This window comes from Ranitomeya variabilis, chromosome 3, assembly GCF_051348905.1.
Source record: "Ranitomeya variabilis isolate aRanVar5 chromosome 3, aRanVar5.hap1, whole genome shotgun sequence".
Classification (NCBI taxonomy): Eukaryota; Metazoa; Chordata; class Amphibia; order Anura; family Dendrobatidae; genus Ranitomeya; species Ranitomeya variabilis.
Genome location: NC_135234.1, coordinates 408,554,506 through 408,571,136, shown reverse-complemented (window position 1 = coordinate 408,571,136; position 16,631 = coordinate 408,554,506). Strand labels below are relative to the sequence as shown.

General features: G+C 38.5%; 1 protein-coding gene across 1 annotated transcript in view; it reads left to right on the top strand.

The window, feature by feature from the left end:
- The window catches only part of CA4 (carbonic anhydrase 4), a 60,834-nt gene extending 45,272 nt beyond the window's left edge, over window positions 1-15,562 (top strand). Inside the window, exons 4-8 of the mRNA XM_077296236.1 lie at window positions 2,284-2,438; window positions 7,023-7,118; window positions 11,452-11,515; window positions 13,049-13,206; window positions 14,324-15,562. Coding sequence (XP_077152351.1) covers window positions 2,284-2,438; window positions 7,023-7,118; window positions 11,452-11,515; window positions 13,049-13,206; window positions 14,324-14,506 — 656 coding nt within the window. The 3' untranslated portion in view covers window positions 14,507-15,562. The remainder of the gene's footprint in view (window positions 1-2,283; window positions 2,439-7,022; window positions 7,119-11,451; window positions 11,516-13,048; window positions 13,207-14,323) is intronic.
- Window positions 15,563-16,631: the final 1,069 nt, after the last annotated feature.

Here is a 16,631-nt window from a genome sequence, read left to right as displayed (position 1 = left end):
AACCCCTTCTCTACCTGAATGTTTGGTGCGAATAAAATAAAAAGACATATTCGCCTCCCATGCCGGTGCCATTCCAGTCATGTTGGCATTGGCATTCGCATTCCCAGGGCTCTTGTGCAGTTGTTATGACATGTGAGCCCTGCGCCCAATCAGCGCTGGCATCACTGTCCATGCCTTTGGTCAAATTGAACATCAATAGGAAGTAAAGGCTGTGGCTGGCTGCTCACTTCCTCTTGATGTTCCATTTGACCAAAGGTGTTGCCATTGCTGATCAGGCACAGGGTTTACATGTCATAACTGCATGAGAGCCCCAGCAACACGAGCACTGACACCAGTGGAACAGTGCAAGCACAGGACATGAGTGTAAGTGTTTTTATTTCATCGACGCCAAACATTCAAATCAAGAAGAGGTTGTCCTAGTAGTGGACACCTTCTTTAAGTTGTAGAATCTGGTATCTTTTCAATCTTTCGGCAACATATGCCTTTTTATCTCTATGCAGGACCTCTGTATATTTTTACAAACCTCCTCAACCCTTACTAAAGTCAATAGTAGATAGTGAGGAAGGAGAAGGAGGATGCATAATTTCTCCATCAATGAATCATTTACATTTACATTTCTTCTGCCTAGGTCTATGTAGGATACTTTTGATCTCAGAGGTGTAATGATAGTGGGTGCAAGGGGAGGCAACAGCACCCAAGCCCTAGAACCTAAGTGGGTCCTAGGGGCATTGGGGCTCCTAGAGCTTCAAGATATACCACTGCTTGCTATAAAGGAGGAGGAAGAGCAGAAAGCAGGAAGTACCCAGCACAGCTCTAAAGCAGCACACCAGGAAAAACCCACCAACTCTGCAATATTGGAGAGAAAAAATAAACATTTATAGAAATGATCAGTATTGGCCACCAGCTTGTGCTGGACAGTTTAGTCACAAATAGCCACAAATATTAAAGATAAGTTGATGTAAAATAACAAATTATATTGTGGGACTGTGTTAGCCAGAAAAATTGATTTAAATACTTTTATGCCCAACGATGACAAAAGTATTCTCGGAGTGATACCTTTATTTGCTTACCAGAAAAGAAAGCTTGCATATATATTTTTCTGGTTAAACAATTAAGGTATCACTCCGAAAATACTTTTGTCATTGTTGGGCATAAAAGTATTCACAAATATAAATTGGACAACAAAAAATTAAATTAAGATAAGTGGTACATGTCTCTAGCGCAAAAACTAATATGAAAATGTTAGCTTATCATAATCACAATACTTACCAAATTTACTAAAGCATCAGTTCTTCTCCATGAGCAGCGGTCAGGTACCATGTTTGTGAATTGTGAAAGCTGTCAATCCTACAACTGAAGCAGAGGGAAGGGATATCTCCAGTGCAGACACAAGATTTCAGACTTCACTACATCTAGGTTTCAGACTAGGGTATTTTCTATCTGAGTGCGATCCAACAAAACGTAGGATCTCATTGAACCACTGCTACTCTGTGGAGCTTTACACGTCAGATTCTGTTTCTCGGAACACCCTGGTCCAAGGAAAATATCGTTTCATGCCCGCGTTTGATTCAATGTTTGGATCGTACTTGCCCATGCAAGTTAATGAGTGCATGGGAAACATTGGATTGCACTCGGATGACATGTGAGTGCAGTTAGATTTCCATGCACTAATGGAATGGGAATGATTGATAAATTTATTTTCTCCAGCTTCTTCTCATACTAAAGAAACGGATCACGCTATGATCAAATTCTGATCAGGGTGTTATTTGCATAATCGTCCCAATTCTCTTGGACAAAATAATCAATGGTCGTCTGCATCTGCCCTAGTACACATCTATGTTTAATTAAGCCCTATATAAGTGTTGTATTTAGTTTTGATATGCATTTGGATGCATATATGCAAAACCATTTTGCGTTTCATCTTTAGAAATGTTCAAAACTGACTCCTTTCTCTACTCTATTACAGTGGTATAATTTCTGTAATGTATTGGTTATTCAGACAGTCATATCTTTCTATAATATACTAATTTCTTTTGGTTTTCTGTTTCCAAATTGTGAAACATTTACAATGTTTAACTTTAAAATACTATACTGGACTTTAGATATTTAATGTACTATGTAAAATAAACTGGCTAACTTCTAGTTACAGTATATTGTAGTACTAAGAATATATGGAATTGGAACATGTCCAGTATTTTTTGGTGGCACTGAAATCTATATTATTACTTTAGTTCACGCTTTGTGTTGAAATAATGATAAGTATTGTCGATATTTTATTTTTAGCTAAACTAGGGATAAGTCAAGATAAAGAAACTATACAAATTTCTGGAGGAGGCCTTTCAGGTACATACATAGCTGCACAGCTCCACTTTCACTGGGGCAGTAAAGAAAAGTCTGGATCAGAACATAGTCTAAATGGAAAAAAATATCCAATTGAGGTAAGATATTGTTATACTCTGTGTGCACAATTATTAAGCATTTTGTATTTTTGATGATTCATTTTATTATTGAACAACTACTGTGCTGTTGATCAATCCAAAAGGTTAATAAATTTGAAATCTGAATATTTAAGAAAGTAAAAGTTTTTGTAGTGGTAGAGTTGTTTTCTTTCTAGGGCGAATATAGCCTATAAAAGAAAAGAATGTCCAGCTTCACCGAATCCGTAAAAAAGAGTTTTTGCAATTAAAATGAAAAATGTAAATTTTCCAATCACAATTGTTGATTTTCATCTGACATCTCACATTTTTTAAAAAATATCAGTGACCAATATAGCCACCCTTCTTTTCAATAACAGTCATAAACCTTCTATCCATGGAGTCTTTCAGTTTCTTATTCTGTTGACAAACTATTTGGGCAACAGCAACCACAGCCCCCCAGACACTGTATAGAAAGTTGTACTCTTTACCGTCACTGTAAATCTCCCATTTAAGAAATGCTCACAAGTTCTCAATAGGGCTTAGGTCAGGGAAGGAAAGGGGTTATGTCATTATTCTTTCATCTTTAAAGGGAATCTGTCACCTAATTTTGGCCCTATAAACTGCGGCCACCGGCATAAGGGGCTTATCTACAGCATTCTGTAATGCTGCAGATAAGCCCCCGATGTAACCTGAAAGATAAGAAAGACACGTTAGATTATACTCACCCAGAAGCGGTCACAGTGCGGTCCGGTCCGATGGGCGTCGCAGGTCTGGGTCCGGCGCCTCCCATCAATATACGATGTCGTCCTCTTCTTTGTTTCCTGTTGCAGCTCCGATGCAGGCATACTTTATCTGACCTGTTGAGGGCAGCGCAAAGTACTGCAGTGTGCAGGCACCGGGCCTCTCAGACCTTTCCCAGCGCCTGCACACTGCAGTACTTTGCTCTGCCCTCAACAGGGTAGATAAAGTATGCCTGTGATATAGAAGGGTTAATGTTTTGCCTTTAATTGTCTTTTGCCTTTAATTGCTAGAATGTGTTTAGTCATGATGCAGTAGTCTGGAAGGCTCCTCTTCAAGGATTTTATACTTATCATATATGTTCTTAATAGTCAGCCACAGCATGTTCTGGGTATGTGAGAAATAAAGGTCAGCATGAACCGGGGTAATAAGGGGGGGCTACATGAGTTACATTTGTTGTAAATGGTATAAAATACTGCCTAACCTCCTGATTTGGCCTCACTGGTGATCTGGCATGTCTGACATTGGGTCAGAAAGCAAACAGCTACAACACCTGTGCAGGAGCCGCGACAGGAAGCAAAAGTTTTATACAGAGTTGAAAAATCTGCATAAAAATAATGACATGGTCAAAATTCTCACTTGCCTTATTATTTTCCACATTTATATGGTCAAAATAATAATGAATAAAATAGAAAAACATTTTAGATAATATGATTTTAACCCCTTCATGAAATGCACCGTACCTCTACGGCGCATGCCGTGTCACTCCCTTTGATGTGGGCTCCGGTGCTGAGCCCACATCTTTCCCAGCACACGTCAGCTGATTTGAACAACTGACATGTGCCCCTAACAGCCGCGGGTGAAATCGCGATCAACCCGTGGCTGTTAAATGCCGCTGTCAATCTCTGCGGGAAGCGTTTCACTAATCCCTCTCATAGATGCCCGTGTCACATGACTGCGGGTCGCCTATGGGTTGGCATGACAACTTAGGGTCTGCAGCAGACCCCTGTGGTAGTCATTGCCGGATTGCTATGAGCGCCACCCAGCAGTCGGCGCTCATAGCAAGTGAGCATTTCGGCTACTCAGAGCAGGGCTGAAGCTCTGCTTTATGTAGTACAACCCCTGGCAAAAATTATGGAATCACCGGCCTTGGAGGATGTTCATTCAGTTGTTTAATTTTGTAGAAAAAAAGCAGATCACAGACATGGCACAAAACTAAAGTCATTTCAAATCGCAACTTTCTGGCTTTAAGAGACACTAAAAGAAATCAAGAACAAAAAATTTGGTAGTCAGTAATGGTTACTTTTTTAACCAAGCATAGGGAAAAAATTATGAAATCACTCAATTCTGAGGAAAAAATTATGGAATCGTGAAGAACAAACAAACAGAAAAACACTCCAAAACATCACTAGTATTTTGCTGCACCACCTCTGGCTTTTATAACAGCTTGCAGTCTCTGAGGCATATACTTATTGGGTGTCATACAGTACTCTTCATCAATCTGGCTCCAACTTTCTCTGATTGCTGTTGCCAGATCAGCTTTGCAGGATGGAGCCTTGTCGTGGACCATTTCTTCAACTTCCACCAAAGATTTTCAATTGGATTGAGATCCAGACTATTTGCAGGCCATAGCAAAAATAGAAAAAAGACAGCGCCACAACGGACAGTGATGATAGTCTTACGTTTTTTAATCTGCCTCCTGCGGCGACGTTTCGGTCCAATGACCTTTATCAAGGTCATTGGACCGAAACGTCGCCGCAGGAGGCAGATTAAAAAACGTAAGACTATCATCACTGTCCGTTGTGGCGCTGTCTTTTTTCTATTTTTGCTATGGACTTGTAACCGGGTTGGACCCCCTGGTATATGACGTGCGCCATTATGCACATGGAGGCTGTTTGATTATTGGGTGCGGTTTAACTTCTTTTTGGATTATTTGCAGGCCATGGCATTGACCTTATGTGTCTTTTTTCAAGGAATGTTTTCACAGTTTTTGCTCTATGGCAGGGTGCATTATCATCTTGAAAAATGATGTCATCATCTCAAAACATTCTTTCAATTGATGGGATAAGAAAAGTGTCCAAAATATCAACATAAACTTGTGCATTTATTAAAGATGAAATGACAGCCATCTCCCCAGTGCCTTTACCTGACATGCAGGCCCATATCATCAATGACTGTGGAAATTTGCATGTTCTCTTCAGGCAGTCATCTTTATAAATCTCATTGGAACGGCACCAAACAAAAGTTCCAGCATCATCACCTTGCCAAATGTAGATTCGCGAGTCATCACTGAATATAACTTTCATCCAGTCATCCACAGTCCATGATTGCTTTTCCTTAGCCCATTGTAACCTTGTTTTTTCTGTTTAGATGTTAATAATAGCTTTCGTTTAGCTTTTCTGTATGTAAATTCCATTTCCTTTAGGCGGTTTCTTACAGTTCGGTCACAGATGTTGACTCCAGTTTCCACCCATTCATTCCTCATTTGTTTTGTTGTGCATTTCCTGTTTTGGAGACATTTTGCTTTAAGTTTCCGGTCTTGACGCTTTGATGTCTTTCTTGGTCTACCAGTATGTTTGTCTTTAACAACCTTCCCATGTTGTTTGTATTTGGTCCAGATTTTAGACACAGTTGACTGTGAACAACCAACATCTTTTAGAACATTGCGTGATTATTTGCCCTGTTTTAAGAGTTTGATAATCCTCTCCTTTGTTTCAATTGACATGTCTCGTGTTGCAGCCATAATTCATGTCAGTCTACTTGGTGCAAAAGCTCTCCAAGGTGTGATCACTCCTTTTTAGATGCAGACTTACGAGCAGATCTAATTTGAGGCAGGTTTTTGGGGAGGGCATGAAATTTTACAGGGTGATTCCATACTTTTTTCCTCAGAATTCAGTGATTCCATAATTTTCCCCTATGCTTGGTTAAAAAAAGTAACCATTACTGACTACCACATTTTTTGTTCTTGATTTCTTTTAGTGTTTCTTAAAGGCAGAAAGTTGCTATTTGAAATGACATTAGTTTTGTGCCATGTCTGTGATCTGCTTTTTTTCTACAAAATTAAACAACTGAATGAGCATCCTCCAAGGCTGGTGATTCCATAATTTTTGCCAGGGGTTGTACAAGCGTTTGGATGATTGCAGCTTCTAATCACCCATGGAGTCTATTGAAGCAAGTGTAAAGTTAAAAAAAAGTTTTTAGAAGTATTAAAAAAATAAAAAAATATAAAAGTTCAAATCACACCCATTCACCCCATTCAAAATATAAACAATTAAAACAAACAAACCAAAAAAAATATATATATATATACTGTATATGATGTTGCTATCTCAGTTTCAGCTTGGACTTTTTAATATGGTTTACATGAAGAAGATTTATTTTTTTAATTAGATAAAAGGTGTTGGATCATGCTACTTTTTTGTACATTTACTACTAAAAGCCTTGGATCAATAACACATGCCTTAGGTATCAAGATAGTGACCTAAAATTTAAATGTAGCTTTATAATTAAGCTCATTCATCTTCCTTATGGTGTCAAACACGTTGTTCTCTGTCAGGTACCCATGTAAACTTGGGTTTAATTCCCTTTTCACTTGCTCGCCCAATATATAGAATAAAATGGTGTTTGAGTTAGGAATACAGCTTTGTCTGCCACTATGTATGTCCCTGATGTCCTAGTATGTCCTAGGTGAATAGCTCTTGCATGTCATCAGTATTATGCAAATTAGCTAATTCCTTGTTTTATCATTATTTGTGCTTCCTGCTGGTAACTGATATTTTGACTTCTTTAGCCCTTTTAATAAGTAAGGATAGCCTTGTTCTTTTAGTAAGATGATCCCACTTTCAATAACTCATGTCTCTAATACAGCTTCATATAGTACACACTAAAAAGGAGGCAAGATCAGAACCTAGCGGCGGGAGCACCACAAGTGTAGATTATGGAGTGCTTGGATTCTTCTTTAAAGTAAGTTAATATGCTTGAATTAAAAGGAACTGAGTACTCGACTCATTGTTTCTAATGCTACTTATGTTTGGGATTGGGGGGAGTGGTCACGCCTTATTCATTTATTATTGTTTTGTAACCATTGTATCTATCTGTTTCTGCTTAGCCTTTTCTATTTTCTTTTACTTCTTAACCCCTTCACAACATGTGCCGTACATGTACGGCACATGTCGTGTCCCACCCTTTGATGTGGGCTACGGCGCTGAGCCCACATCTTTCCCAACACATTTCAGCTGTTTTGAACTGCTGATATGTGCCCCTAACAGCCGTGGGTGGAATCACGATCCACCCACAGATGTTAACCCGTTAAATGCCGCTGTCAATCTCTGACAGTGGCAATTAATGTGACCGTGCTGGAAGCGCATCACCGATGGGTTGGCATGAGAACCAGAGGTCTCCAGCAGACCTCTATAGTTGTCGTAGCCAGATTGTTATGAGCCCCGCCCAGTGGTCAGTGCTCATAACAAGTAAGCATTTCTGCTACACACAGGTGATCTGATCATCGCCTGTGTGCAGCAGAAGCGATCAAGTTATCGCAGCTTCTAGTCTCACATAAAGACTATTGAATCAAGTGAAAAGTTAAAAAAAGTTTTAAAAAATATTAAAAAAATTAAAATATATAAAAATTCAAATCACCCCCCATTCGCCCCATTCAAAATGAAACAATTTAAAAATATATATATATATACACATTTGGTGTCGCCACATTCAGAATCGCCCAATCTATCAAGCTATAAAATGAATTAGTCCAATCGGTAAATGGCGTAGTGAACAAAAAATTTAAAGAGCCAGAATTACGTTTTTTGGGCGCCACAACATAGCATTAAAATGCAATAATGGGCGATAAAAAGATTGTATCCACACCAAAATGGTGTCTTTAAAAACATCAGCTTGGCGCACAAAAAAATAAGCCCTCGCCTAGCCCCAGATCACGAAAAATGGAGACGCTATGGGTCTCGGAAAATGATGCAATCTTTTTTTTAACAAACTATGGACTTTTTTTCACAATTTAACCCCTTACCAACCTCCACCGAACTATTACTGCGGAGGTCGGATCCCCTGCTTTGATGTGGGCTCCGGCGGTGAGCCCGCATCAAAGCCGGGACATGTCAGCTGTTTTGAACAGCTGACATGTGCCCGCAATAGCGGCGGGTGAAATCGCGATTCACCCGCTGCTATTAACTAGTTAAATGCTGACAGCGGCATTTAACCGGCGCTTCCGGCCATCGGGCCGGAAATGCGCGCATTGCCGACCCCTGTCACATGATCGGGGGTCAGCTATGTGTTGGCATAGTAACCAGAGGTCTCCTTGAGACCTCTATGGTTACTGATGTTGGCTTGCTGTGAGCGCCACCTTGTGGTTGGTGCTAATAGCAAGCCTGCAATTCAGCTACATAGGAGCGATCTGATGATCGCTGCTATGTAGCAGAGCCGATCAGGCTATGCCAGCTTCTATGGCATGGCAAAAGTGAAAAAAAAGTTTTAAAAAATATGAAAAAAATAAAAAAAATTTATAAGTTTAAATCACCCCCCTTTCGCTCCATTCAAAATAAAACAATAAAAAAAATCAAACCTTCACATATTTGGTATCGCCGCATTCAGAATCGCCCGATTTATCAATAAAAAAAAGCATTAACCTGATCGCTAAACAGCATAGGGAGAAAAAAATTTGAAACGCCAGAATTACTTTTTTTGGTCGCCGCGACATTGCATTGAAATGCAATAACGGGCGATCAAAAGAACATATCTGAACCAAAAAGGTATCATTAAAAATGTCAGCTCGGCACGCAAAAAATAAGCCCTCACCCGACCCCAAATCATGAAAAATTGAGACGCTACGGGTATTGGAAAATTGCGCAATTTTTTTTTTTATAAGCAAAGTTTGGAATTTTTTTTTACCACTTAGATAAAATGTAACCTAGATATGTTTGGTGTCTATGAACTTGTAATGACCTGGAGAATCATAATGGCAGGTCAGTTTTAGCGTTTAGTGAACCTAGCAAAAAAGCCAAACAAAAAACAAGTGTGGGATTGCACTTTTTTTGCAATTTCACCGCACTTGGAATTTTTTCCCCATTTTCTAGTACATGAAATGCTAAAACCAATGATGTCGTTCAAAAATGCAACTTGTCCTGCAAAAAACAAGCCCTCACATGCCCATATTGACGGAAAAATAAAAAAGTTATGGCTTTGGGAATGAGGAGAGCGAAAAATGAGAACGCAAAAACGGAAAAGAGCAAGGTCTTGAAGGGGTCAAATAAAAAATAATCTATACATGTTTGGTATCTACAAATTCCTAATGATCTGGAAAATCAAAATGGCAGGTCAGTTTTAGCATTTAGTGAACATGGTAAAAAAAAATCCAAAAAACACTTGTGGAATTTCATTTTTTTTTTGCAATTTCTCGGCACTTCGAATTTTTTTCCTGTTTTCAAGTTCATGACATGGTAAAACCAATTGTGTTGTTCAAAAGTAAAAAACAAGCCCTCGCATGGCCATAGTGACAGAAAAATAAAAAAGTTATGACTCTGGGAAGAAAGGGAGCAAAAAACAGAAAAGCGAAAACGATAAATGGCTGCAGTGTGAAGGCATTAATGTTCTTGGAACTAATTAATGAACTTTGATTAAACATAAAGTAAGATAAGTTAATTTGATCACTTTGTTATAAATTCTGACTTGAGAGATGTAAAGCTAAAAGTCGTCAAGTGCATGAATAATTGCAGATGGAAAAGAAATGTGTATGTGCACATGTCACAGTGGAATATTTTTTTGTAGAAAATCGGTATATGAAACAAGGGAAATAATTGATGTGTGTGAACATATAATCCCTTAAAATAATCTTTTTAATATTTTTGATTTCTTAAAGCACACCAAAACTCAGTGTAACAAACTCTTAGCTAAAGTGAAAATATAAGATACAAAATTATTTAAAATCAGACCATGGATAATTCCACATAATAAAGATACTACTATATCCAGATATGCTAACAGTCTATAAACACCTACAAAGCCCCTTACTAATATCGTAGACTGATTCTACCTAAGTGTGGAGGTTGGCACTCTAAAAGATATCAGATGTGGTGCTTGCCCTCGTCAGCGGCTGCCTCTGTCTTATCTGGCTGTCTGACAGGCGTATAATTAGAGATGAAAAATCAATATATACAATGTGGTAGACTTTGTCTAAGGTGAGTACATGGTAGAGGCAAAATAGCCTGACAAAGAAAGGATAGACGATTAGGAAGAGTGAACTTCCAGATATCTATACATCCCTTTTTCTTAACCTATGGCTGATTCTGCCTCACAGTGGAGGTTGGCACACTGGTAGGTTAGGAGATGTGATGCCCCCACTCTTTGACGGCTTTCCCTGCCTTTCCCTGCTAGCCCTGTTATAGACAATAATAAGGGCTAATAATAATGTAGGGGTCCTATCAGATTTGAAATTTGTCAATTATCCTGTGAATATTTGAAAGGGTGACAAGTGTTTATCTATTTTGTTTGTTTGTTATGGGGATAACCCCTCTAAAATATTATTCCTCTAAAAAAAGGTGTTCCTTATCCATTGGATATGGGATATTTTTCTGATTGCAGGGGGCGTTCAACTACTGGGACCCCCAGCAATACCATGATCAGAGCTTTAGAAGCTTGGAAACAAGGCTTTGAAGGCTCATCCTGAATGGAGTAACGGTACCCATGCTCAAAATCTACCCCATTCATTGCCTGTGGGATAGCCAAGTACAGAGCTCAACAATTACTGGCAGTCCTCAAGACAATCCAGGCAGCATGAGTCTGCAGAGCCTTGCTCATGGGTTTTCAAAGCTCCAATCTCGGGATTGCCTTGGGGGGGTGGGGTTGGTGGCAGAGATCTACACATTATTCCCTATCCAATTTATAAGGAACGTTTTGGGTCAATAACCCATTCACACTTCAAGAGGACCATGATTTGACAGTATAAGGAGGGAAATACTTGCCTGACATCTCATAACAAATCCCAGTATATATAGGGTCATAGTAAGATTAAAAGTAATATGATTGAAGGAGTTCAATACAGTTACAGTAGTTTAATTAATTTAAAGCTCCTTTGCCCCAATACAAAAACTGTGTAATAGGGCTACCCACCTGTCATATGCTATTTTTAATATACTGGTGTGGTTTTTTGTGGCAACCGCTACGTCTGCACTTCACATAGAGAGTGAATTTAGTTGAGTATTAGGGAATAAAATATCAATCCAAATATGTTTTCATTATATCTTATTGCAATATAATACATATATGTCATTTTCCATTCTCTTTGCAGGAGGGTAAATCCAATGATGGTTACACTAATTTAGTTAATGGCCTCAGCAAGATCATCTATGAGGGTATTACAGAATTTATTACTATACATATAGTATTTTCAGTGACTTTATGTTGAATAAGAAACCAGACAAACACATATTTATTATGATTGTAAGAAGTTAATGGTTTAAATGCAGCATTTAACTACATTTAAATGAGTAGATATGTAATTTCTGTAGTGAATAATCATTGTATAATTATTGCACAACCTTTCAGAATATTATTGGCTATTTTGGAAATTCTCTTTACTTTTATTTCTTGTGTTCAAATAATAGGATTACTTTGCAATCCCATTTATATGACATATGTACCATGACCTATGCAAGCCAAGTGGCTCAGTACATTTACTTAATAGTCTTATGAAAGTTGAAGCATTTACCTTCCCAAAATTATTAACCACCAAAGAATCCAAGAAAACACTGTCACAGGAAAGTGTATTATGTGACTTTCCCCCCCTTACATTCATTAGATATAGTGTATCTCCCCCCCCCACAAAGATCAGTTCCATGAAAGTGTTCCTAAAGCTTTGATCATGCAATGTACTGTGCTTATTAAAGGCACAGCATGAAGTCAAAGTGAGTTCCCTCTAGAGGTATAACGTTTACATAGGGTCTAGCGCTTGAAGGGGTTGTTCCATTAACAAAATACAGGGGATCACTGGAGGTACTTCCTTTGGAAACTTCACCAATTACGAAAAGTGGGGTCCCACAGTCTTCTCTGTTAGGCTACTTTCACACTAGCGTCGTGCACTGCACGTCGCTATGCGTCGTTTTGTAGAAAAAACGCATCCTGCAAAAGTGCTTGCAGGATGCGTTTTTTCTCCATAGACTTGCATTAGCGACGCAGTGCGACGCATTGCCACACGTCGCAACCGTCGTGCGATGGTTGCGTCGTGTTGCGTCGGACCGTCGCCACCAAAAAACGTTGCATGTAACGTTTTTTGGTGTGTCGTGTCCAGCATTTCCGACTGTGCATGCGTGGCCAGAACTCCGCCCCCGCCTCCCCGCACCTCACAATGGGGCAGCGGATGCATTGAAAAACAGCATCCGCTGCCCCCGTTGTGCGGCGCTTTCACTGCTTGCTTCGGTACGTCGCAACGACGCAATTCGTCGTGCGTCGTATGACGCTAGTGTGAAAGTAGCCTTAAATGGAACAGTATGTGTGACCACCACTCTATTGTGTATAGAAGTGGTGGTCATAAATACCACCACTCACTTCATTTACAATGGACTGTTAGACCTATGTTTCTTGAGCTCAAGGTTTCAGCAACCTGGCCTTCCCAGCAATCATACAATTAGAATCTATTTTGTAGAGAGGTTCTAAATGTTGGTTTTGGAATAACTCCATTAGCGTTATGGATAACAGATTTTGGTATTATCAAGGTCAAACCTTGTATAGTGATATACGGTAGTGTATATGTAGTGAAACTGTCTGTATGGCCCTTGCTGCTTGTTCTTGTGTGACAGTTCATCTTTAATAAAATGTCATTCCATTTTTATAGCAAATATTCAATTATTTAGAAAACAAAATAACCTTATTTTTTGTTTGCATTTCAGGCAACATTACTACTGTTTCTAAAGTCAAGCTACAAGACTTGATTCCAAGAGATCTGAAAGTTTTTTACAGATATGAAGGCTCACTTACTACTCCTGAATGTGATGAGACTGTCACATGGACAGTGTTTGCTGAACCAATTGAGCTGTCTAAAGCCCAGGTAAATTGTTTTAAAATAATTGCAAATCAATCTCCACAAACATATTCACACAATTTGTACATAAATCTCAATTTAATTGATAACCTAATACATGTAACTCTAGGGTGCTATGCAGATGATCATTAGGAATTAAAGGTCTGATTTGGAGAGAGCCCGCTCCATACCCAGCAGGCGATGGCTGTTTATCACAGCCAGAACCTGCTGCTAACAATCGCGGGTGGAGCGAAGCAGAGCTCCATCCACAATTGTTAACCTGTTAAATGCCGATGTCAATCTCTGACAACAGCATTTTACTTTGCTCACGAGCGCAAGTGTCCTTACTTCAGCCCATCGGTGAAAAGTAAATACAAATTTTTGGGAAAAAATATATAAAAGTTTAAATCAACCTCCTTTCCCCCAATTGAAAATAAAGATACTAAAAATACACATATGTTGTATCACCAAGTTCAGAAAAGTCCAATCTATCAAAATGTAAAACGTTTAACCAAATCGGTAGACAATGTAAACAGAAAAAAATTCAAGAACTCCAAAATTACATTTTTTATCACCACAATTCCATAAAAAATGCTGTAACAAGTGATCGAAAAGTCACATCTACACCAAAATGATACTAATAAAAATGTTGTCTCGCCCCGCAAAACATAAGCTATCATACAGCTCCATCGAACGAAAAATAAAAAAAAGTACGGTCTCGGAAAGTGGTGACACAAGCCCCCAATTTTTTTTTGCAAATTTCAGATTTTTTTTCACCACTGAAATAATAAAACAATCTGGACATGTTTGATATTGCCATAATCGTATTTATTAGGAGAATCATATTGCATGGTCTTTTTTAGTTAAAAATGTACACGGTAGAAACAATTCCTAAAAGACATTATCAGAATTGGGTTTTTTCACAATATCACTGCACTTGGAATTTTTTTCCTGTTTTCAAGTACACCTTGTCGCACAAAAAAAAAGCCCTCATATGTCTATGTGGACAGAAAAATATAACAGTTATGGCTCTGGGAAGAAGGTGAGGAAAAAATAAAATGGGCTGCAGCGTGTAGGGGTTAAATACCCCAGCATTAGTGTATATATCTGACAAGCTTATGTTCTCATTGTTTTTGTTTTACAGATTGATGCTTTCTATGGAAGCCTAAAATACGGTGATAACTTGTTACAAATGGTTGAGAATTTCAGGCCTATTCAAGAATTGAATGGTAGAACAATCACTACTTCAGGCGTAGATGCCGTATTGCCTCATACCAGATATTTGCTGATCTCATTGTTTGCATTTTATTTTACAGTAGTATCCTAAAGTGGTTGAGACTCTACCTTAAACTCATGTTGAGTTGTTGTCAAAAATACTGAACAGATTGGATGTACATATGGGCATTAGAAAAAAATATATCCGAAACCGTGTCCACTAAATATACCATTTTACTTCTTCTTCGCTTTGCACTAAATTTGTGACAGAACGCACCTTAGTCATTATATTATTAAAGAGTTAATACTGTTTCGGTCACATCTACTTTTCGAGGTGTGTTGGCAGGTGATATCACTGATACCTACTCAGACAACGAGCTTGCATGCATATCAGTAGGCATGATACCGCCTGCCCTGCTCACCTCCCAATACAGTGGAGGTGGCTCCGGATTAACCGTTTAATAGACCATCTCCAAATTCAACCTTGTATTATAACTATCTAAACAATCGCAATGTAATTAAAGTTATGTAAAATAACCATAAAGAAATAATTATATATTGAATTTATTAAAGTGTGTAGAATATATTAATATATTTTAAGTTATTTTTACATTTCAATACTATGGCTGTACAATTATTTAATAATCTAAAATACATAGGTAAAAAAAGACTATAATGAGAAAGTGCAATGTTGTCTCTTTTTAAGGTTATTAAGTAGTATTTAAAAACAACCAAAGGAAAATCTCAGGTTAATATATTGTGAATTTTTGCAAACAGTATCTTAATACCAATGACGCCATTTCACTATCTCCTTTGGAAAAGTTATTCTGATAAGAATAAGATTGTAAACTCAGATGAGCAAGGAAACTGTGACTTAATACATCAAAATGATTTGTATGCTCTATATAAGGACTGATGTTAATAAATATCATATTTACGTCTTGTTACTTCTTCTAAATTTCTATTTGCAATAAATAAGACATCCGCTGTCACACTAAAAGAACTTAATATTGAATTGTTATGCTATCAGAACCATATCCCGCTCTGGTATGCTTTTCTTTCTTTTCTAATACAAACTTTGCTGAGAAATGATGACATTATTTAGTAAAATACAATGCTGTATCTAAAAATATTGCAATAAATGAAAGATTTTCTTGAAGACACCAAAGTTTTTTTTAGATGATTTATATGTTAAGTCAATGTTTTACCATGCAATGGGTCATGTTAAAAAATTACTTTTATGATGGTACTGTAATGAACCTTTTGCTTCGGTCAGATTTTATTAACATTAAATGTTTAAATGTGAAAATTTGTAGTAGATGCAAATCATAAAACAGTAGACCAGTTTAGATTACATAAAAGAGAACCTTTTACCATTGTTTACATGTTAAACCCTTCTCAATGAACCCTATCTTCACCTCCCTGACCAGGCCAAATTTTTAAATTCTGACCGGTGTCACTTTATGTGATAAAACTCTCGAATGCTTCAACAGATCCCACGGATTCTGAGATTTTTTTTTTTTCTTTCATTACAAATTGTACTTCATATAAGTGGTAGCTTTAGGTTGAAATATTTATGAAACAGTTTATTTATACAAAAAATTAATTTGATGCAAATTTTGAGCTTCAAATTTTTATGCTCTTAAAGGGAACTTGTCACACCCGAAATCGAGAATGAGCTAAGCCCACCAGCATCAGGGGCTTATCTACAGCATTCTGGAATGCTGTAGATAAGCCCCCGATGTATCCTAAAAGATAAGAAAAAGAGGTTAGATTATACTCACCCAGGGGTGGTCCCGGTCCGGTCCGATGGTTGTCGCGGTCCGGTCCAGCGCCTCCCATCTTCATCAGATGACATCCTCTTCTGGTCTTCACGCTGCGCGCAGGCACACTTTGTCTGCCCTGTTGAGGGCAGAGCAATGTACTGCAGTGCGCAGGCGCTGGGCCTCTCTGACCTTTCGTGGCACCTGCGCACTGCAGTACTTTGCTCTGCCCTCAACAGGACAGACAAAGTACGCCTGCGCCGGAGCCACAGCATGAAGACCAGAAGAGGATGTCATCCTATGAAGATGGAAGGCCCCAGACCGGACCGCGCCGCCCACCGGATCGGACCGCCCGCCCAGGTGAGTATGATATAACCTCTTTTTCTCATCTTTCAGGTTACATCGGTGGCTTATCTACAGCATTACAGAATGCTGTAGATAAGCCCCTGATGCCAGTGGGCTTAGCTCACCCTC